Source organism: Scyliorhinus torazame, chromosome 18 (assembly GCF_047496885.1).
Source record: "Scyliorhinus torazame isolate Kashiwa2021f chromosome 18, sScyTor2.1, whole genome shotgun sequence".
In the NCBI taxonomy this organism is placed as follows: domain Eukaryota; kingdom Metazoa; phylum Chordata; class Chondrichthyes; order Carcharhiniformes; family Scyliorhinidae; genus Scyliorhinus; species Scyliorhinus torazame.
In genome coordinates this window covers 58,920,290-58,945,249 of record NC_092724.1, presented here as the reverse complement: position 1 = coordinate 58,945,249, position 24,960 = coordinate 58,920,290, and the positions used below count along the sequence as shown (strand labels likewise).

General features: G+C 43.0%; 1 protein-coding gene across 9 annotated transcripts in view; it reads right to left on the bottom strand.

Moving 5' to 3' along the window:
• The window catches only part of dpp9 (dipeptidyl-peptidase 9), a 127,632-nt gene that overhangs the window by 55,464 nt on the left and 47,208 nt on the right, over positions 1-24,960 (bottom strand). For 3 of the 9 annotated variants that reach the window (XM_072482779.1, XM_072482783.1, XM_072482780.1), the window contains 3 exons: positions 17,098-17,342; positions 15,307-15,419; positions 2,584-2,757 (listed from right to left, as the gene is read on the bottom strand). In XM_072482779.1, the coding sequence (XP_072338880.1) occupies positions 2,584-2,757; positions 15,307-15,419; positions 17,098-17,342 (532 nt within the window). Of the gene's footprint in view, positions 1-2,583; positions 2,758-15,306; positions 15,420-17,097; positions 17,343-19,304; positions 19,438-19,699; positions 19,719-24,604; positions 24,818-24,960 lie in introns of those variants that run through there. The other 6 variants (XM_072482776.1, XM_072482781.1, XM_072482777.1 and 3 more) reach the window with 5 other exon arrangements.

Here is a 24,960-nt window from a genome sequence, read left to right as displayed (position 1 = left end):
GTGTTGGGCATTTTGAAAAACTTGAGGAGAGACAAGTCCCCCGGGCATGACGGGATATATCCAAGGATTCTATGGGAATCAAGAGATGAAATTGCAGAGCCGTTGGCAATGATCTTTTCGTCCTCACTGTCAACAGGGGTGGCACCAGTGGATTGGAGAGTGGCGAATATCGTGCCCCTGTTCAAAAAAGAGACTCGGGATAACCCTGGGAATTACAGGCCAGTTAGTCTTCCTTCGGTGGTAGGCAAAGTAATGGAAAGGGTACTGAAGGATAGGATTTCTGAGCATCTGGAAAGACACTGCTTGATTAGGGATAGTCAGCACGGATTTGAGGGGTAGGTCTTGCCTTACAAGTCTTATTGAATTCTTGGAGGAGGTGACCAAGCATGTGGATGAAGGTAAAGCAGTGGATGTAGTGTACATGGATTTTAGTGAGGCATTTGATAAGGTTCCCCATGGTAGGCTTATGCTGAAAGTAAGGAGGCATGGGGTAGTGGGAAATTTGGCCAGTTGGATAACGAACTGGCTAACCGATAGAAGTCAGAGAGTGGTGGTGGATGGCAAATATTCAGCCTGGAGCCCAGTTACCAGTGGCATACCGCAGGGATCAGTTCTGGGTCCTCTGCTGTTTGTGATTTTCATTAATGACTTGGATGAGGGATGTGAAGGGTGGGTCAGTAAATTTGCAGACGATACGAAGATTGGTGGAGTTGTGGATAGTGAGGGGGGCTGTTGTCGGCTGCAAAGAGGCATAGATAGGATGCAGAGCTGGGCTGAGAAGTGGCAGATGGAGTTTAACCCTGAAAAGTGAGAGGTTGTCCATTTTGGAAGGACAAATATGAATGCGGAATACAGGGTTAACAGTAGAGTTCTTGGCAATGTGGAGGAGCAGAGAGATCTTGGGGTCTATGTTCATAAATCTTTGAAAGTTGCCACTCAAGTGGATAGAGCTGTGAAAAAGGCCAATGGTGTGCTAGCGTTCATTAACAGAGGGATTGAATTTAAGAGCCAAGAGGTGATGATGCATCTGTACAAAACTTTGGGAAGGCCACATTTGGAGTACTGTGTACAATTCTGGTCGCCTCATTTTAGGAAGGATGTGGAAGCTTTGGAAAAGGTGCAAAGGAGATTTACCAGGATGTTACCTGGAATGGAGAGTAGGTCTTACGAGGAAAGGTTGAGGGTGCTAGGCCTTTTCTCATTAGAACGGAGAAGGATGAGGGGTGACTTGATAGAGGTTTATAAGATGATCAGGGGAATAGATAGACTGTCAGAGACTTTTTCCCCGGGTGGAACAAACCATTACAAGTGGACATAAATTTAAGGTGAATGGTAGAAGATATCGGGGATGTCAGAGGTAGGTTCTTTACCCAGAGAGTAGTGGGAGCATGGAATGCACTGCCTGTGGAAGTAGTTGAGTCGGAACCATTAGGGACCTTCGAGCAGCTATTGGATAGGTACATGGATTACGGTAGAATGCTATAGTGTAGATTAATTTATTCTTAAGGGCAGCACGGTAGCATTGTGGATAGCACAATTGCTTCACAGCTCCAGGGTCCCAGGTTCGATTCCGGCTTGGGTCACTGTGTGCGGAGTCTGCACATCCTCCCGGTGTGTGCGTGGGTTTCCTCCAGGTGCTCCGGTTTCCTCCCACAGTCCAAAGATGTGCAGGTTAGGTGGATTGGCCATGATAAATTGCCCTTAGTGTCCAAAATTGTCCTTGGTGTTGGGTGGGGTTATGGGGATAGGGTGGAGGTGTTGACCTTGCGGAGGGTGCTCTTTCCAAGAGCTGGTGCAGACTCGATGGGCCGAATGGCCTCCTTCTGCACTGTAAATTCTATGATAATCTATGATTAATCTAGGACAAAGGTTCGGCACAACATCGTGGGCCGAAGGGCCTGTTCTGTGCTGTATTTTCTATGTTCTATGTAATACAAATATAACGGTAGCCTTAATTAATAAGACTCACAAGACTAGCAAATATTTAAGATTCCATATAGATCCATTCCACTTTCTTAGAGAAACTTCCTCTCATAATACTTGATCTTTGTTCCACCCCAATGTTCTCCTTTCCAAAAATGTGTTCCAATCATGCTCCCTGCTGTCTTTAACAGAACTGGGAACTTGGGTTAACTGGGAATAAAACCTAATCTCTGAAAGCACATATTCAGCCTCATGGCAAATAGCTACAACCATATTTAGATGTGACATGAGGCTATCAAATAATAACCTTTTAAGACGATCATCTGCTTCCTAAATCCCACTTTACTGACAAAACATCTACATTAATCGCCAAGTTCTTTTGGCTTTGAGTAAATAACAATTGCACATGTGCCTAAGTTTGCCCTCGTTACTAAACCCAAGGATTTCTGAATTTTTCTAATTTGTTCCAAAATCAAAATGATCCAAGCCCCCAGAACAAATTGAATCAAAAATCTTTTAATCAGTCAATCATTGTGAGACCTCAAAGAATGCAAACAATGTGCCCAGTCCTAACAGAGCTGACTGGAAAGGGCAAAAAAAATCTGATCAGACATTCAAGAACCTGACCGCCAGTGACTCCATCATCAACTTTGTACTTACATTAAAACCATTTGTCCCTCCATCCTTACAATAGAAAAGACTATTGCTAGCTTGGAAGAGAAAAAGTCCACTATCCCCATGATAGTCATATGAGGTAATTCCAAATGTCCCGAGGCGCTTCCTCTCACGCAGGAGCTCCTCTTCCCGCGAGTACATTCCATGGTGTGGAGTTGCCTATAAGAAAACCACAAGAACAAAGAATAAGGATGAGCAACTATTGGCAGAACTATCATGCACTAATTGGAGGTTACTCAAAACAATCCCAAAACCTGTCCATCTCTCACCTCGGGCATGCTCATTTCTTACATCAGTATGTACATGTTCAAAACTACTTATATTAATTAAAACTATGAACAAGGTTCAGGGAATGGATTGGATGATTTGGCAGTCTGCCTACCTTTTACTTCCAGAACTAGAATAAGATAGTAAAGCAGCCAAGGTACTGAACTAGCCAGCTAGAGGTTAAATTCTACCACAAGCTGTGAACTGAACTCAATGACTCTGACATCAAATGAGCATCAAAGCTATTTGGCCGTTATTAAAGTTCAACTTATTCACTAATACCCTCGAGAACTGTAACTGCGCTACCACGCTTCTCAACTGGCTTTTAATTCACTCTGAAATGGCCTAGGAAAATTGGTAGGAAATCCAGTACCTTGAGGGAACAAGAAGGAGCAATAAATGTCACCTTGCCAGAGAACAAAAAACATTCTTCAGAGATCATGTTCTGGTGCAGAAGTCTGACAACCAGAAATCCAGCTTAAGCAAATATTTGATCTTGCCTTGTCTGGCTGCTGGTATAAAACAGGATATTAATCAGCTCAGGCAGTGTAGCCCTTGGTGACCCATTCAAGAGCAGCATTGGCAGAGAGCATGCAGCAGCAGGTTTCCTACCCCTCAAGTGCAAAATGGTGTGCAACACGGGCTTCAAGAGGGAAATAAAGTTCCTGAAAAACTAGGCAAAAGTATGTGTTGTGCACCTAGGAAAGTCTAAATACATAAAGGCTTGGGAGATGTCATGAAATAACATTGGAAATGCCAATAAAGCGGTTTCTTTGTACACAGCAACCTGAACCCCTCTGTGGAATTTTAAAAAAAATGAAGTTAGCAATTTAGCAATAACGTCTTTAATTGTCATAAGCCAACGTTCTCCGCTATTTTATTACATGGGTTTCTTCCACCCTACTCAAATAGCCTCCTGTCAACACAGATTAAGATACACCTCACTTGCAGAAAATACTAAGTCACAAAGCAACAACTAACACGATACAATCAACAGTTCCTCTTCACTTGGATAACTATTGTAATTCTTTTCAATTAACAGTAATTACCGAGAGACATTTTCTTGCCATAAAACCATTAAAAAAAATCTATCAACAAAAATACAATTCTGCAACATCTGAGCGATAAGGTATTGTAACTCAATCATTCAAAATTCTAACTTATCAGGATCAATACTATTTAAATTATATAATTAACTATTAGATTAATTTAAGGAAAATGAAGCAACATTTTAAGAGCTTCAGCATTGACACATTAGTAACTTGTGTAGTAACATTGCAGTTTTGGTGAATCACAGAATTGTGGGTTTTGCTGACTGGTTAAGGGACCAAATTAAAGGTTTCTCATTACAAACTAGTGACAGCAGGTTTTAAAGGTACAAATTTTGTGTGAAGTAGCAGAATATGTAATATTGACCATATCTTGCTGAGGAATTGTTTGGTCCTGATCATTTTTAATATCTGGAACTTTTCTGGCAAGTGTTTTGAATACAGTTGCAAATGCAAAAAGTGTTCTTTACATTTTACATTTGTGAATTTGGCACAGTCAATCCTCTTAGATTGATACACAATTTGAAAAGTTGAATTCACAGAGCAAAGGTGGTCTTACAGAGCCGAATAGATAAAAGACAAATGTGGTAAATATTACAGAAATCTATTTAAAACAGAAGAGGTGGCCAGCGACTTGAATCCAACCCCTTTGTCAGCACTCTTTAGCTGCTGGTGGGCCTGCAGTGTCTTTAAAATACTCCCATGTTCATGGATATTTTGAAGTTACTGCTGTGGTGATTATGCCTACGGGCTATATCATAGTTGGAAGGTGTGCGATCTCCAACTAGCAGGTGGTGGTACAGACATACCAAGTGGTCTCTAGACCAAGGTCATGTGACTCATATTAGGGGAGACACATCCGGCCATCTGGAGAAGATTGAGAGGGTAATAAGACATACATCTGAACGGTCAATGCTAGGTGCAGGTTCCAGAGGATTAGTAGACTTCATGATAACGTGCTTTGTATCAGATTGCTATCTTGCCACACGAGACTCAATAAAAGATTCTGGTTTGGACAAGTCGCAGTGTTTGGTGAATTCCTTTGTGAAGTACAAAGGCCCAAACACAACATGGTACCACGATTGCTGAAGATTTAAAGATAGCAAAGGCACTGACAACGTTAAGCATTCGACTTGACAACCGATCTGGTGAACTGTAGCCTGAGGCAACCCAACGCGTAGGTTGAAGCTCGAGATGGACGGACTGAGGGGCCCTGCCGGCTTCAGATGTCCAGTAACGTAGGTGAGAACTGGCGGCTGTTCAAATAGCAGTTTGAACGTTATATTTCGGTCATGGGCCTACAGGCCCAGCCTGATGAAAGGCAAATCGTGTTGCTGCTAACAGTGGCAGGTCCACAAGAGCTCGAACTGTATAACTCGTTTGTGTTTGATAATGAGGATCGCAAGAAATTTGATGAAGTGATGGAGCACTTTGATAAGCATTGTTCCCCTAAGAAGAATGAAACGTTTGAGACCTATATGTTCCGTATGCGTACCCAGAGACCTGGCGAATCATTTGACAGTTTTGTCACGGACTTGACGGTGAGGCCCAGTCATGTAACTTCAGTGACCTGAATTCTTCCTTAATCTGCAACCAAATTGTCTTTGGTTTACTTGATGATAAGCTTCAAGTGATATTATTACAGGAGGAAGATTTGGTGCTGGGAAAGGCAGTGAAGATTTGCCAGGCGAGCGAGATAGCTGCCACAAAGAATAGGCGCATACTGCTTAAAAGATTTTGGTGGCAACATGGAAGAAGAAGTCATCGCCATTAATGCTGTGATGCAAGTCATGAAGAAACGTGGTCTCAGTGCGGGCAGCCATTTTAAGTGGCCGACAGGAGCCATCGGCACCATCTGGTGCCAAAGGTGTGGTACTCGACATGCCCCGCAGCAATGTCCGGCCTTTGGAAAAGTTTGCTCCAGGTGCAGCCGTATTGGGCACTTTGCAAAACAATGCTTTGCGCGTTCCACCGTGCACGAGTCGTGCATGCAGTAGCTGAGATAAACATGGAAGAACAGTTTTTCATCGATCTCATCACGGGGAGAAACCAGAAAACTCTGAGAAACAAAGATGAAAACAAAATCGTAACAAAGAATGAAGATAATAAGAACATTCCGAAAACCTTTACGTCCGTACTCAAATCGAAGGTAATGCTGAATGATGCTTTATTTCGTTGTGACTTTGACCCTAAAGTGACAGCCAACCTCGTGAGTCGACATGCTTTGCAAAAGCCAGACTCCATGATAATGTTCTCTGTATCAGATTGCTATCTTACCACACGAGACTCAATAAAAATTCTGGTTTGGACCAGTCGCACTGTTTGGTGGATTCCTTTGTGAAATACAAAGAACCAAACATAACAACTGCCAACTGAACAATACATTAACTGCAAATCAAAAACATTGCGTCACTTTGTGGCACTGTTATTTGATGTTCGATCAAGTTACAAAGCACAGGTGTCCTAAACGCATAAAGAACAAGACGTCACTCACACTTCACATGCATTTAGTTGAACAAAATTAAAATGGTTACAGGATCTGCATGTGCATTTAGATCCCAGACCATTTAAAAAAAAAACATTTTAGAGGTATTTTTGGTATTGTAACAACAACAAAATAAACAATGTACATGAAACTATAAATAGTGCATAGGCCGTCTCCCTTTCTTACAGGTCCCACCTTTATTAACCCCCTAATCTAAGCTAAACTAACCTGCCCACCACCCCCCTTCTGCTGACGATTAATTTTCTGCTAAGAAGTCGACGAACGGTTGCCACCTCCGGGCGAACCCTAACAGTGACCTTCTCAAGGCGAACTTGATTTTCTCCAGAGAAAGCTAGCCACGTCCGATAGCCAGGTCTCCGACTTCGGGGGCTTTGAGTCCCTCCAAGCTAATAGTATCTGAAACCGGGCTACCAGGGAAGCAAAGGCTAGAACGTCTGCCTCTTTCCCCTCCTGGATTCCCGGGTCTTTCGCCACCTCTGGACTCAGTGCCACCCTTGTTTTTAACACCGTAGACATGACATCTGCAAATCCCTGCCAAAATCCCCTCTGCTTCGGACATGTCCAAAACATGTGGACATGGTTCGCTGGTCTTCCTGCACATTTTGCACACCTGTCTTCCACCCCAAAGAATCTGCTCATTCGGGCCACTGTCATGTGAGCCCGATGAAGGAACTTGAATTGTATCAGGCTGAGCCTGGCACATGTTGCAGACGTGTTGACTCTACTCACCGCGTCCACCTATAGACCATCCTTCATCTCACCTCCCAGCTCCTCCTCCCACTTGCGCTTCAGTTCCTCGGTCTGCGTCTCCTCCGACCCTAGAAGTTCCTTGTAAATGTCTGAGACGCTCCCTGCTCCTACCCACCCTCTGGAAACTGCCCTGTCCTGAATCCCCCTTAGCGGTAGGAGCGGGAAGGTTGACACCTGTTTACGTAGGAAGTCCCGCATCTGCAGATACCTGAATTTGTTTCCCCTCGCCAGCCCAAACTTCTCCTTCAGCGCCCTCAAAGTTGGAAAGCTCCCCTCTATAAACATATCCCCCATCCTCTCAATCCTCGCTCACCGTCATAACCAGAACCCCCGTCCATACTCCCCGGGGCAAACCGGTGATTATCATAGATTGGGGCCCAAACCGATGCACCCACTGTTCCAACACGCCGCTTCCACTGGCCCCAAACTCTCAGGGTCGCCGCCACCACTGAACTGGTGGAGTACCGTGCCGGCGTGAACGGTTGAGGCGCAGTTACCAATGCCCCCAAACTGGTGCCCTTACATGAAGCCGCCTCCATGCGCACCCATGCCGACCCCGCCCCCACCACCCACTTCCTGATAATGGCTATATTAGCCACCCCGTAATAATTGCTAAAATTTGGCAGCGCCAGCCCGCCCTCTCCCCGACTCCGCTCACGCATTACCTTCCTTACTCGCGGTGTCTTGCCCGCCCAGACAAAGCCCATGATCATTCTGTTGACCCGCTTATAAAAGGACTGCGGAATAAAAATGGGGAGACACTGAAATACAAATAGGAATCTCGGGAGGACTGTCATCTTTATCTTTTGCACCACCGCCCCCAGCTAAAGACAACGGAAGCGCGACCCATCTCTGAAAATCGTTCTTCATTTGGTCCACCAGCCGGGTCAGATTCAATTTATGCAGCTGGTCCCATTCCCGCGCCACTTGGATACCTAGGTACCTAAAGCTTCCCTTTACTAACCTAAACGGCAGCTCTATCAGGCGCCTCTCCTGACCCCTCGCCTGGACCACAAACATTTCACTCTTTCCCATATTAAGCTTATACCCTGAAAACCATCCAAATTCCACTAGAGCTCTCATGATTTCGTCCATCCCCTCCATTGGGTCTGAAACGTACAGAAGCAGGTCATCCACATAGAGCAAAACCCTGTGCTCCACCCCCCCCCCGACCAGTCCTCTCCAGCCCCTCGACGCTCTCAGAGCAATTGCCAACGGCTCTATAGCCAGCGCAAACAACAGTGGGGAGAGGGGGCATCCCTATCTTGTCCCCCGGTGCAGTCTAAAATAGACCGATGTAGTCGTATTCGTCTGTACACTTGCCACAGCAACCTGACCCAGTCGATAAAGCCCCGCCCGAATCCGAACCGTCCCAGTACCTCCCACAGATAGTCCCATTCTACCCGATCAAAAGCCTTTTCTGCCTCCATTGCGATCACTACCTCCACCTCCCTACCTTCCGGGGGCATCATGATCACATTGAACAGCCTTCACATTGTCCACCAACTGCCTACCCTTAACAAACCCCGTCTGGTTCTCCCCAATAACGTCCAGAACACAATCCTCAATCCTGGAGGACAAGATTTTGGCCAGCAACTTGGCATCCACATTTAACAGGGAGAGCGGCCTGTAGGACCCACACAGCCTCCGGGTTCTTGTCCCGCTTAAGAATCAGCGAAATCACTGCCTGTGACACCGTCTGGGGCAGCACCCCTCTTTCCCTTGCCTCATTGAACATCCTCATCAACACCGGTCCCAATATCCCAGAGAACTTTTTATAAAACTCCACTGGGTACCCGTCCGGCCCCGGGGCTTTACCCGACTGCATGGCCTTCAGTCCCTCCATTATCTCTTCCAACCCGATCGGAGCCCCCAGCCCTTCTACCCACTCCACGTCCACCTTTGGGAAATTCAGCCCCTCCAAGAAGTGCCTCATCCCCTCCGGCCCCGCAGGGGGTTCTGACCTGTACAGCATGCTATAGAAGTCCCTAAACGCCTTATTCAACCCTACTGAATCACCAACCAGGTTCCCATCTCCGTCCTTTACTTTCCCTATCTCCCTAGCTGCCTCCCTCTTCCCAAGCTGCTGTGCATGCATTCTGCTGGCCTTCTCTCCATGTTCGTAAATCGCCCCCTCGCCTTTCTCAGCTGCTCCACCGCCCTCCCTGTGGTCAGCAAGCTAAACTCAGTCTGTAACCTCCCTGTTCCCTTAAAAGCCCTGCCTCTGTGGTCTCTGCAGACCTATCAATCTGTAGTATCTCATTTACCAGTCGGTCCGTCTCTGCCCTGTCCACCTTCTCCCTATGGGCCTGGATCAAAATCAGTTCCTCCCTGACCACCGCCTTCAGTGCTTCCCACACCACCGCTGCTGAAATTTCCCCCATGTCATTGACCTGCAGGTAGCTCTGAATACATTTCCTCAGCCGCTCTCACACCCCTTCATCCGCCAAAAGTCCCACATCCAACCTCCAGTGCGGGCGCTGATTACTGTCGTAACTAACCTGCAGGTCAACCCAGTGTGGAGCATGGTCTGAGATCATAATCGCCGAGTACCCCATGTCCACCACCCCAGCCAGCAAGGCCCTACTCAAAATAAAGAAATCAATCCGGGAGTACACTTTATGCACGTGTGAGTAGAAGGAGAACTCCTTCACCCTCGGCTGCCCAAACCTCCATGGATCCACCCCCCCCCCCCCCCCCATCAGTTCTATGAACCCTCTTAGCTCCTTTGCCATTACTGGCACTCTGCCCGTTTTTGAGCTTGACCGGTCCAAGCCAGGGTCCATAACTGTGTTGAAGCCCCCTCCCATGACCAACCTGTGCGAGTCCAGGTCCGGTATCTTCCCCAGCATTCTCTTTATAAACTCCACATCATCCCAATTTGGCGCATACACATTTACTAATACCACCTGCTCCCCCTCTAGCTTCTCACTGACCATAATGTACCGACCTCCCATGTCCGAGACTATTCTACCCGCCTCAAACACCACCCGCTTATTGATCAGGATCGCGACCCCTCTAGTCTTTGAATCTAATCCCGAGTGAAAGACCTGACTGACCCAGCCTTTCCTCAGTCTAACCTGGTCCATTACCTTAAGGTGCATCTCCTGCAACTTTACCACGTCCACTTTCAATCCCCTAAGATGCGCGAACATACGTGCCGTCTTGACCGGCCCATTTAACTCTCGAACATTCCAGGTGATCAGCCTAGTTGGGGGGCTCATTGGTTCCCCCCCCCCCGTCCCAGCCGATCAGCCATCCCCTTTTTAGGCCCGCCTCCAGCCCATGCTCCGTGCCTCCACCGGTCCATCCCCAGGCAGCCTTCACCCCCAACCTGCTCTCTGTCCCTCAGCTCAAGTTCCTCCCTCGTCAGCAGAACATTCGCGCGCCCCCCCCCCCCCCCCCCTCCCCTCAGTACAACATCCCAGACCATTATTAAGAATACACTGCATCATGTAGCACAGGTCAGAGCACGAATGAGAGTTTATTCCCCCCAAGATAGGAATCAAAAGATGTATAGGTGATGGAAGAATGATTTTAAATTTCAGAACATAATGCAAATTAAAAACCAGGACTCAAAATTTAGAAAACGGGATAATCTCAGCCAACAGATAGCTCAGGGCCTCGGGAAGTAATTCAATTACCTGGCCTGTCCTTACAAAGGTACTGTTCAAGTATATTTTGTAGTTTCTAGAGGTTGGTTGCACAACTGCATGGTGGAGCAGTAACCTGGCAACTAGGTGATGGGTCTCAGAACCGGAATAAACTCAAGATTCAGGTTCCTCGCACAGACATTCAAAAAAACATTTTTAAATGTGCTCCACCAATACAGTAAATTGCAACCATCAATGTTTTTATTCCTCAAAACCTTACTTCCAATAGTAATTTACTCAGCTTGCTGGATGTAAAGTATTTCCAGAAACTACTTGGGACAAGTTGATTTTTTTGTCTCCTTCTCCAAAGACAGTGGGATGCTGACTGTCCATCTTTGTAAGCTTGTTTTTCTCTCCAAAATCTCATTACAGTTGGTTAAATTCCTGCTCGCTTGTTGCTGATTGGTACATGCCATACCCATTCAGTTGTGATTTGTTGCTATTTCAAATACAAAAGTTGAGCTAATCAATTTCTTTGATGAAGTAACAGCAAACACAAATGTCCAATGTTAGAGCCATGAATGTATAATTACTGGTCACCGCACATTTTGCTGAAACATGCAAAATGAGCAAGGTTAAAATATTATAGTTGCATAGATTTAAGTGCTTGACCCATTGCTATACCTTCATTCATTTGGTAAAGGGAAAGAGTGAAGTATGGTGCGAATAGTGATAGGCTGCAAGACAAGACAGGTTGGCAAAATGGGCAGACATATGACAGATGAAATTGATAGAGAAGTACAAGGACAAAAACAAAAGGCAACATAAAATAAAGAATACAATTCTATATGTGGTGCAAGGGCAGAGGGACCTGGGGATGCATGTGCAGGAATCATTGAAAGTGGCAAGGCAGATTGAGAAAGCAATTAATAAGTCAAACAAAATCCTGGGCTTTATAAATAAAGCCAGTGTGCAAAAGCAAGGAATCTGTGATGAGTTTTTATACAACACAGTTCAACCTTAACTGAAATAATAATAATCTTTATAATAATCTTTATTGTCACAAGTAGGCTTACAGTAATGCTGCAATGAAGTTACTGTGAAAAGCCCTATTGTGTGTTGTTCAGGGCACCACACATTTAGGAAGGATGTGATGGCATAAGAGAGGGTGCAGAAAATATTAATGAGAATGGTTACAGGGATGAGGGACTTCAGTTACATAGATGAATTGGAGAAGCTGGGGCTGTTCTCTTTTTGGAAAAGGTTGGGAGGAGATTTGGTAGAAAAATCCAAGTTAATGAGTGGCCTGGACAGATTAGATAGGGGTAACTGTTCCATTTGGTGGAAGGGTCGAGAACCAGAACACACAGTTTTAAGGTGAATGGGAAAACACCTGAAGCTGACATGAATTCTTTTTTAAATACAATAAACAGTTAGCATCTGGAATGCATTGCCTGAAAGTGGTGAGGGCAGATTCAATTGTGGCTTACATAGATAATTGAAATATTATCTCAAGGGAAAAGAATTGCAGGGGCTGGAAGATCCCAGATTGTACCCAGGTTCAAAAAACCTCAATTTTACTTTTTTTGTAGAAAAGTGGAGGGACAGAGTCACAGGACCGCCAATTAGTTTTATCAAGAAAAAATATATATTAAATGTGAAAAGCTGATTACACAATACTCTTTTACTCCCCCCTTATCTTAACAATTACACACAGGTTTTAGGATTAACATGGATTACAAAGTACATCTTAAACTACAATGGTCTCATTTACACACCAAGTCCCTTTTAAGCATATCAAATATACTCTCCACTCTGAACGCCAAGTGAATGTTAATGGATGTCTCCTCAGAATCTCCCCCCAGATAATTGTCACGTGATAGATTCCAAACTCCACTCCCAAAAACACCCTTTAAATCTTCCCTCACCTCAGCAGTTTGCATTCCAAAATCCAGACCAGGTTTTCCAAATGATGCTTTTAAACAATGTTTCCACTCCACTTTTAACAGCGAATGCAGTCCAGGGTTTCATATCAAACCCTTTAGGATTTTTCTATCTTGATTGCTGTGAAACTGCTCACAATTGCTTTAACTTTAGATTCCCAGACTGTATTAAAATGGCATCAGACACTTGTTTTACCTCCGAAGACTGTTGTCCCATTTTAAATCTAGTTATTGTGAATGTCTCTTTAACTCAGAGCACTTTGTTTTCTTCCTTGAATTCTTCTGAAAAATACCTTAGTCTTTGCTCACTTAACTCCAATTGTCTTAAACACTCTTTCTATTCCAATCCCCTAGTTATCTGGACTGTAATTTGTTCTTTTGGAAACCTGCCTCTTTGCAGCTCCCATTCTGTCCAGTCTTTTTTCTGGCAAGGTTGAGAGATGTTCACTCCCAAGATCCTGTCTTCAATTGCTCTGGTTTCCAGTTAAAACCAAGAACAATGATTAAGGGCAGCACGGTAGCACAAGTGATTATCATTGTGGCTTCATAGCGCCAAGGTCCCAGGTTTGATTCCCTGCTGGGTCACTGTCTGTGCGGAGTCTGCACGTTCTCCCCGTGTTTGTGTGGGTTTCCTCCGGGCGCTCCGATTTCCTCCCACAGTCCAAAGATGTGCAAGTTAGGTGGATTGGCCATGATAAATTGCCCTTAGTGACCAAAAAAAGGTTAGATGGGGTTATTGGCTTACGAGGATAGGGTGGAAATGAGGGCTTAAGTGGGTCAGTGCAGACTTGATGGGCCGAATGGCCTCCTTCTGCACTGTATGTTCTATGTTAATGGACATTGCCCTCCAATTGCTAAGAAATACCCCTGTTACTATGATCTGCTCTTCATGTCGTAGCCCTCTCTAAGCACAATAGAAACACAGTTGGAACTTAATCAACCCCCCACACAAACATCTTTGTCCAGCATGAATCTAACTACAAGTTTCCACCTTCCAGAAACAGAAAAATTAAATTAAACCCACTTAAAGCTAGAATTTATTTCCAACATTCATGCCACACAACTGGCAGACAATGACCATCTCCAATAAGAGGGAATCAAACCATCGCCCCATGACATTCAATGGCATTACCATCACTGAATCCCCCACTATCACCATCTTGGGGGTTACAACATTTTAAAAAATTTTTTAGAGTGCCCAATTATTTTTTCCAATAAAGGGGTAATTTAGTGTGGCCAATCCGCCTATCCTGCACATCTTTGGGTTGTGGGGATGAAACTCACACAGACACGGGGAGAATGTGCAAACTCCACACAGACAGTGACCCAGGGCCGGGATTCAAACCCGGGTCGTCAGTGCCGCAGGCAGCAATGCTAACCACTGTGCCACCGTGCTGCCCGGGGGTTACAACATTGACCACAAACTGAACTAGACGAGTCATATAAATACTACAGCTACAAGAGCAGGTCAGAGGCTAGGAATCCTGTGGCAAGTAACTAATTTCCTGACTCCCCAAAGCCTGTCCACATCTACAAGGCACATTCAGGAGTGTGATGGAATATTCCTCACTTGCCTGGATGGGTGCAGCTCCAACAACACAAGAATTTCGACACCATCCAGGACAAAGCAGCCTGCTGGATTAGTACCCCTTCCACAAACATTCACTCCCTCCACCACTAACGTACAGCAACAGCGCTGTGTACTATCTACAAGATGCACTGCAGGAACTCACCAAGGTTCCTCCCAAACCCACAACCACTCCCACCTAGAAGGACAAGGGCAGATAATACATGGGGACACCATCACCACCCCTCCAAATAATTCACCACCCTGACTTGGAAATAAATCGCTGTTCCTTTACTGTCATTGGATCAAAATCCTGGAACTCCCTCCCTAATAGCACAGTGGGTATACCTGCACCACACGAGCTGCAGCAGTTGAAGCAGCCAGTTCACCACCACCTTCTCATGGGCAATAAATACTGGCCTAGCCAGTGAAGCCCACATCCCCCAAAAAATGAATAAATAAAAATGTTAAACAAGACAAATATAAATCCCTTAAAACTCCCTTTATTTTCCTAACACAGGGAAAAAACAGGGAAGTGGGACTGGCTGAGTTGTTCCTGCAGAGAATCAGCATGGATATGATGGCCCAAATGGCTTCCTTCGGCGCGATAAACCACTACGAATCTATGATAGAAGAAACAAATTCCAGCTTCCATCTTGGGCTGTTAGAACACATTTGAGAAACAGCAGAACACTGACATCACTGATACAACTGCAAAATCTTTTCCCCTCAGTCTAGACACGAGATATGGTCTGAAGGAAATTACAAATAAACTTAGCACACGTTTGCAACTGCACGATTTTGGTTTCTACTCCCATTTGGTAAAGTAGTGAGAGCAGCCACGATCACCTGGTTGTTGGTATTTCCCCCTATTAAAGAGATCCCTCCGACATGGCAAAGATTGACAGCACAGCACTCAATTGTGCTGATAATTCCCTGTCCCATCAACTCCACAGCGCTCAATACTGAGCATTAAATCACTGCACTGCCATGTCATCCAAAGCTAAAAGAAGTTACAGAATACAATTCTCACCTGGAAGTGATCAAGCATTTGTTTCCAAGACAGCAGCAAAAGAGAATCCTTCCGGACCTTTTTAGGGATCTCAGAGTACAACAGAGAGTTCTCTCTACTCCCGTAAGGCATCCCTGTAGAAAAGACAATTCCCAGTGTTCATCAGTTGCAGTGATTCAGTCCATCACATAACCATAGCCAGGCTGCAATAACTAGTGATTTAAAAACAGAAGTTTGGACTAAAAATTTCCAAGAGGGTCTGCCTGCTATTAAATGTCAGCTATAGCTTTAGTGAAAACGCTGGGAACAGTACCAGAGATACAATACAGAAAATCAAAAAGAAATTAAAAAGTAAATTTCATAAGTTGCAGCCATCCAATCCAGTCTTTTCAATATGAAATGTATAGCATTAAAACATTAGAGTAATCTACTAGACAGTGACTGATTTAGTCAGTTTTCAGGTGAACTAGCACTGAAGTGGATAACTCTACTTTGCATCTAGTGAGTCACTCCGTTTATCTGTAATAGGGGGAAGGCTTTATTACATACTCATAGGACGGGACCTGAGAACAATTCACTGATGGGCAATGAGCCACAGAAAATTCATTTATGCCTCTTGCAATGACACTGCATGTTCCTGACTCAGCCAGCCAAGGGTCACAAAATTAACTTTCTGGATTCATAGAATCAGCCAGCACCCAAGGAGGCCATTCAGCACATCGTACCCATTTTGGCTTTTTCAAAAAGCTATTCAATTTTCTCCATTCCACAGTTCCTCCACTAGAACCCTGCAAAATGTTCCCTTTCCAGGACATTTTTCAATTCCCTTTCTACATGCTATCATTAAATCTGCTTTCACCATCCTTTCAGGCAGTGAATTCCAGATGATACCTCAATGCATTAATGATTTCACATGTTCCCTCCAGCTCTTTTGCAAATTACTTTATCGGAGTCCTCCTTGACAGTGGAAGGTTTCACCCTATTTTATCCTAATCATTCACATTTTTGAACAATGCTATTACAGCCCAATGAACCTTTGCTTCTCGAAGGAGCAGCATGTCAGACTCTTTAGTCTTTCCACATACAAGTCCCTCATGTCTGGATTCTAAACGAAAATAAACTTTCCACTCACCTTGCCTTCTAATTTCAAGTTCGGCATAGACAATAGACTCCTGTACCTCGCCATGCATTTCCTTTGCCAACACATCTTTATAACACTAGAAACTTATCAACTCAACTGATTCTTGGAAGAGGATTTTTCACACTTGATGAATATACTGTATTATTGCAACAATGATGCTCCTCTAAAAATTTAAATATGCTATGAGCATAACTTGATTCCATATGCACATGAAAGCCAGAGAGGACAGTTCAATCAGCGAGGCACCAACTATCATTTGACTCAACTTATAGACACTTTTCCCCCTCCTATTTAGTCTAAGAGAATCATAGGCCATTAAAAACTCAAACAAAACCAACAAGTTATTTTCCTTTGAGATTCTTAAAATCAGAATGAGATTTGCATCGCATTACACCATTCCTATAAGGCCAATATCAAAAAACCTCCTTCAAAAGGATGAAAAGCCTATTCTTTTCAAAATCATTCGCAAAGTTATCTGATTCTAGGGATCAGCCAAATGGCTCCTTTCGGAACTGCCTCTAGGTATTGGATGTCCCTTATGCCTTGATAATTAGAACTGGAAACAGAGCTCAAGGGTACTCAAGGTGCATAGTTTGAGCATGATTTTAGGTGGTTTGAATTCTTGCTGTGTTTGTGTGTAGTTTGGCATTCTATTACAACCTTCTACTTACCCAAGTAATAGACACGGTGTGAGTGGTGCCCAGAATCATCGTTTTTTGGAATGAACTGGAAATCATGAGGTGCTTTGTTAATGATAATACCAGGATACTTCCTGCTACTGTGGATAATCTCTCTCAATCCATCCCATGTGTGCTTCTCAACGTAGAATGGGGAGGGTGCATCCTCCATATCCACCACCTCTGTGCTTTCAGATAGCGCTTCCACAGTAGCCATCTCCTCAGTCCTTGCTACACAGCTGCAGCAAAAATAAAAACATGTTCCTTCAGTATCACATATGTAAAGATGCATACAATTGTTGACAGAAACAAGAAATACATACAACTACAATATAAGCTCCTCCATGCTCCTTGCAATGTCAGCAGCAAAAAATCCCACTTTTACTTTACACAACATAACAGTGGGAATAAAAATCAGGTATTTACAGTGAGTATTAAAGCTGATCTGAGTTTCTTGGGTCATATAAATACTCCCAACTCAACAGAAAATGGACATAGGTTAGAAAAGCATTCTACTCAGCAATGTAATGGAATAAACCTCTCAACAGCAAGACAACCACAACTCACTTGTGATTGCATGACAAATGAACCTTCCTAAAGTCACAATGTCAAAGACATAATTTTAATGCAACATTGATCAATAAGCGCTGGGTATTCAGATTCTTCTTCAAAAGCTGGGAACATGGATGACTCAAAATATAAAAAGCCATCATAAGTTTATAAAGATTGTAATTGAAATAATAATGGACACAAGTCTGACAATCCGACACTTGTCAAACTAAGGGTGAGCTGAATTCTTGAAAAGAAAAATTTTGAAAAGCTTTTCACAACCTCCACATGTATTTACATAGTACTATTTACATAAACTGTCATGAGGTGCTTCACAAAATATGAACTCAGGATATCCCAACGTGCTTTACAGCCAATCAAGCACTTTTGAACTGTAGTCACTGTTGTAACGTGGAAAATCAGCAGCCAGTCTGTGCGCAGAAAGATTCCAAAACAGTAATGACAATGACAAAGCTTATTTTTAAAAATGTTAATTGAGGGATAAATCATAACAAGTACACCAGGAGAATTCTCCTATTCTTTCAATAGTGCCATAAATTCTTTTACATTCACCAGAAAGAGCCACTTATAATATGCCATCCAACAAAAAAGCAAACCCTCAGTACTGTAATGACGTATCTACCTAGCTCAAGTCTCTGGACTGAGGCTTGAACACACAATTTTCTGACGCAGATGCTGGCACCTTCAAACGGTGGAACGGAATAAAGCAGCCTATCGCTAAAGAGGAGAAAAGCATTAGCTCGCGCACACAAAATCTATGCCGAGGCAATACTTGGAATTTAGTTACACGCCTCAGTTCTATCAGCTTGCTAGACAACATTTCTGTTTTTAAATTTCCTGCATTAAGACAGTTAACAAGATATTGAAGGAAGCTCAAGGTGTTAAAATGGGTAATGCAAAAACTGACCTGATTACTTACATGTATAGAGCAACATGGAACTGGGGTCTAGAAAACAAGCAATTTCTCATATATTCCCTCATTAGTTTTGTGGCCTTAATATTTACTGCATAAAATTTTTTTTTTTTACTGCCAGAACCAAGTTTCTTACAAATTTGCTATCTATTAAATGCAGCACATGTGCAACATTCTATTGGTGTACTAAAACCACACAGACAGACAGCTGATCAATCTTTCTTTCAGTGCCTCAGCAGGTGATTGTCAGGGAGATTGTAAGTGTGGGAGCTTCTCACACACACACACATTTAAATAGTTAGCCATGGGAACAACCACTTCTCAACACAAAAAAAATAAAGGAACTCTCAATTAAAAGCAGCATTGTTTAACTTAAACATGTGACTACAAAACAAGATAAAAACACTACTTGGAAACAACCACATCCTAATTGCTGTCAGTCCTCATCCAAAATCTGAAATATCTCTTTCTTCTCAATTCGTTCATTTCTGAAAATGTCAACTATGCTGCAATATTTTCATTGGCGCCAGCAGCCCACTGATACCTCACTCAAACAGCTGTTCATCCAGAGCCAGGACAGCGAATAGCTCATCTTCCATTATGTTGTACACAGGTACTCAGATTTGGAGTTGGGGCAATAATGTTTTATTTGCCAATCTAGTTTGTCCATTTAAGAACAATGCTTACTCTACGCTACCCATATAAGGGTTCTACTTACGTACTTTCTGTGGAAATCCAAGTCATGTCACTTGCTTGTAAATTTATGAGAGCAATCACAGTTGTAAATTTCAGGTTAGTGCTCCTATAATGAAGTGTGACACAGCTACCAGGAGGAGTATGATGGATGCCTCCTAGATGCAAAATAGTTCATAGTATAAATAGGTATCAGCAAATTTCCTATAACGCTGCTTACTACTGTAATAAGATGGACTACTTTTTAAAAAGAAAAATTATACCACACATAAGACAATATATTTTTGATGTAGTTAAGTAAACACTGGTTGAGTTCATATTGATCAAGAGAACAGGTGCAAACATGGGTTCCTGCTTCACTATCATTTTTAAGCACAACACAAATTTGGCAAACAGGAAATGCATGCTTAATAAGTATACCCATTATAATATTTTACTTGTTCTTCACACTTTTCAGCAAGGACCACGAGGTAGCAAACAGGAGCAGGAATCTGGTTTGATGTTATCCCTGTTTCTAATCCTGAGGTGTTGAGGCCAACAGTTGCACGCCAATTGCTAACCTGCAGAGTTTAACAAACGTAGAACAGACCAGGGAGGGATTAAGCCCCAGACATACTCTTGATTTGTCAGAGCCACCCTCGACAATCTACATACCCAATGATTTTGAACACTAGCCCCATTCCGCATAAAGCAGAAATCTTCCTGGAGTTTCATGCCTACAGTCAGAGCTGCTATATCATAGAAATGCTAGGAGAGGTGATCAGAACTAGTGATTGAAATGCATGAAGCAGTGATTATTTTTAATTATGTGCATTTAATGCCAAGGGAAATTAGGCTGTTGTGGTGTCGGGTCAGGCCTGATACTGAAATTGAGCTGCATTTGTACTAACTGCAGCTTTAGTGCAAGGTGAAGCCACAGCCCAGTCAATTGTTAGAGATATGAATGCACCCTCGCAAAATATTGGCCATGCCCACATAAAACAACGGTGCAAGAATATCAACAATAACTAAATGGTTATAACAGGAATAAACAATAGAGTTTGATATTCAAGTATGTATTGGTCCACAGATCATTTGTATTATAAATAATAGTGCAATCAAAAGAGCGCAAACCTCAAGTAGGCAAATCCTGGTAACTGTGACATAACACATATTGCATCAGTGACTTTACTTAAAAGTACATAATTGGCTGCAAAATTCTATGGGGCATCCTGAGGTCACAAAAGATGGCATGTAAATGTAAATTTCTGTTTATCATTTGTTTTCTCTGCTTTCTGACAATAGTCTGCTAGCAACTTTTCGATTGTCAGAATTTGAAAATTAGAATTTAATGTCAAAATAAGTTTAAATTAAATATCATTGGATTAAGATGAGCACACTTTATACCAGTCAAGGTTGTGTGTTAATGTAACCAAGCTAATCCAAACAGCATTAAAAGGTGTCACACTGCTCATCAATCAGGCACATGATTCTCTCCAGGAGGTTTAATTCACAGCTAAGGAAAGCAATAAGGTGCCGTGACTAATTAAATCACACGAGGCAGAGGTTTTACTCTGAACAGAAGCAGAGATCGACTGCAGCATTTAAAATACTAAGATATCATGGTCTCTTTCATTTCTGCTTCAATCAAAACCTTTGAGGGATTCCTGCTGGCAGATCAGAATGTACAGATGGGGCAACGATAATTACTTCAGGAGTCTACGTCCACCCACCTTCACCTTAAGTGCTGTCCCACACTGGCTCCATGGAAGTATCTGACCTAAGTGTCTATTCCATTAAGGCAAGTAGAAGCATTAGGCCAGGCAGGGTTGCAGCAATGTACCAGTAAATGTTTTTTAGAGCTGGTGCACATGGAGTGATTGACATTCCACATCATCAATGCAATGTACAATATGGCATACATAAAACAGATATATTAGATATATTGTACAATATTTATTTACAATACATGCACTTGTATGCAAATTGGAGCAAGTTTGCTTTCATTATCACAATAATTCGCCCAGTGAATCTAGGACTGCATAGGGTTGGTGCCAAATTATTTCAAGTTTGAAACATAGAATCCTGTAGCACGTCATCATTTGGTTCACTGTGCCTGTGCATTGAAATGTTCAATTCCCCAGCTTTTTCCCAAAAGCATGAGAATTCACCTTCAAGTACATGCCTCATTGTCTTTTGATGGAATGGAATCAGATTCCAGAAAACGTAGAAAACAGGTGCAGCAGTAGGCCATTCGGCTCTTCAAGCCTGCACCACCATTCAATATGATCATGGTTGATCATGCAAATTCAGTATCCCACACCCGCTTTCTCTCCATACCCCTTGATGCCTTTTAGCCACAAGGACCACGTCCAGCTCCCTGTTGAATATATCCAACGAACTGGCCCCAACAGCTTTCTGTGGTAGAGAATTCCACAATTTCACAACTCTCCGAGAGAAGAAATTCTTCCTCATCTCACTCCTGAATAGCTTACCCATTATTTGTAGGCTGTGACCCCTAGTTCTGGACGTCGCCAACATCAGGAACACTGTTCCCGCATTTAGCCTCTCCAGTCCCATCAGGATTTTATATGTTTCTATGAGATCCCCTCTCATTCTTCTAAACTCCAGTGAGTGCAAGCCCAGTCGATCCAGCCTTTCTTCTTATGTCAGTCCTGCCATCCCGGAAATTTGTCTGGTGAACCTTCCGCTGAACACACTCAATAGCAAGAATATCCTTCCTCAAACTTGGGAGACCAAAACTGCACACAAAAAAGTGTGGCCTCATCAAGGCCCTGTATAATTGCAGCAAGATATTCCTACTCCTATACTCAAATCCTATCGCTATGAAGGCCAGCATGCCATTAGCTTTCCTCACCGCCTGCCTTCCTGTTTTTGCCACCAAGTAGATAATCTCACATTTACCCACAGTGTATTGCATTTGTGAAGTATTTGCCCACTCAGCCAGCCTGCCCAAATCACCCTGCAGCCTCTTTGCATCCTCCTCACAGCACACACTGCCACCCAGCTTACTGTCATCTGCAAATTTAGAGATATTGCATGCAATTCCTTCGTCCAAATTATTAATGTATATTGTGAACAGCTGGGGTCCCAGCACTGGACCCCTCCGTACCCCACTAGTCACTGCCTGCCACTCTGAAAATGACCCGTTTATTTCCACTCTCTGCTTCCTGTCTGCCAACCAGTTCTCTATCACCGTTCACAATGTATTTCAGGTCTTAACAATCTTCTCTGTGAAGGAACTTCTCAAACCCTGTAGTTCTTTTGTCAAACATTTTAAATCTATGATTTCTGGTTACCAGAGCAAAAAGATTCTCCCACTTCTCTATCAATCCATAATTTGGAATCACTCTCTCAGGTCTCCCCTTAACATTCCGTGTTCCATGGAGAAGATTCCCAGCTTCTCCAATCTGTTCACACAATGGAAGTCCCTCATCTTTGGTATCAACAGGGTAAACCTCCTTTGCACCCTCTCCAGGACACTGATTTAATCCCCAAATTGCAGTGTCAGAAATTGTGCACTACTTCAACTGAGGCTTTACTAGCAATTTGTAACGTTTTGGCAATACTGTCTTGATTTGTGTTCAATGCCTCTAAATACAAAACCAAGTTATCTCATTGTCTTATTCACTGCCTTATCACCTTTCTACCTGCAATGATTTGTGAAAGTGCACCCGCCTTCAGGTCTCTGCTTTCACTCAACACAAAATGGTACCATTTAGAATATTACCTCTGTAATGTCTTTCCCAAAGAGCAATCAGATGTGTCCATAATAAATTACATCTGGGTCTACCTGCCTTTCATTAACATTTTGCAGGCCAAGGGAATCTTCCGCCCAAGGAACCTTCCTCTCCTTTTCCATATTTTCATACTTCCCTTCTATGGTATTGTGCTGCAACTATTTAGACCGCCCCTAGATGTATTTCTTCTTCTTCCCAATTATTTGCCAAATTTGAGTTCACCTTTCTCAGTATGATTTGTTGTAGTTCCATGGTTAAGAGACTTTCTTTTCTTTAACAAGGGGCCTTTTGAGGGCTGACCTTTTTATCTATACATTGTCACATTATTATTTATATGCATTATTTAATCGTCCTGCCCACCACTATCATTGACTTCTCCCTTTTGTTCCCTTCCTGCACCCCTTTTCACATGCTTAAAACTGTGCATCTTCCAGTTCTAATGATCGGTCATTGATCTGACATTAATTCTATTGCTCTTCACTGCAGCAGCAGAAACTACTGAATGTTGTGAATACCTTTTGTTTCTATTTCAGTTGTACAGCACCCGGAGTATTTTACATTTGTTGTTCTATTGAAGAAGGACTGTCTGAGAGAGAAGTTCCCTGATGATTTGGTGTCCTGGGAACTGAATAGCTTGTTTCAGGTTTTAAAAATATGAAATAGGAGCCACATCCTTCACAGGATGTTATTCTGCTTTCTCCAAGTATTAAGATCAGCTCTCAAAAGGCCTCTTGTTAAAAAGAAAGTATTTTAACCATGGAACTACAACAATCCATACTGAGAAAAGTGAACTCAATTTTGGCAAAAAAATTGGGAAGAAATATATTTAAAAATCAAATTTCGGCAGCCCCCCCCCCCTCCCCCTCCAAGCATTCCAGGCCCCAATATTACATAAAATAAAATCTCTCTCATTTAAACCCAATACATTTAACTATTGCGACAAAACACACCGATAGTTAGTTCAACACTTCAAATTTGTTTCACTCAGTGACAAGTTTGTGGCCATCAGCAGTTCACATTATGAGGTACAAAATGGGTCCTGAAAAATCAATCCAGATTAAGCAAAATGTGGCAGCACTGCATTTTACAATTCAAGTAGATACCTAACATTCCCACACATTAGCATTTCATTTCACTGATTTCCCAGTGATAACACTGGCCATGTGCCCACATCTCTGTCAAAGGTGTCATAACCCAGTGACAGAATTTGGCCCCTAGGCTCTCAGTAGTTGAGTTTATTTCCCCAACTCAAGACCCCGTTACATCTATATTCCATCTGTCCCCACCACCCAAAGAAAATCAGGCAGTAAGAAGAGGAATAATCTATATCCATCTACTTCAAATGTTGAAGCACACAGTGCATTTCACCAATTTCCTCAAATATAATACAAAATACTCTTCAGACTTATCACTATGCACATATCACACTGCTTCACTAAAGAAAGAAAGGCTTGCAAGTCTTGATCTATATTTCAGTAACAGGGTTTAACAATGTAAACTGCAAAGAAACCATTGTTTACACAACTGTATTGACTATTTTCAGATATTTAAAGACATGGCACTTAACTATATAATTATTGCGCACCTGGTGCACCTTTGCCTGCGATTCCTGAATACATGTGATAGCCTAATTTCTGACGTTGCTGCTGAAGGATCTGCCTATCTTTTCCGGACACATGGCTAGCCAGCCTCCAACCCTCCGACCTTTTCCCCTCGCTTATCAGGCCATGCCAATCGGATCCACGTGTGCAATCACCACATGCACGTTACATGCAACATCTTGCTTTACTGCTCCGCTCTGGAAGAGAATGCAAGAACTGTGTTCTTAAATTACTACATTCTCCATGTACTTTTGCTAAAAAATGAAAATGTTGCCTTCTTCATTTGCTCTGGCAGTGACTATTCGAGCCCAGAAAAAAAATCGCATTATACGGTTTGTAA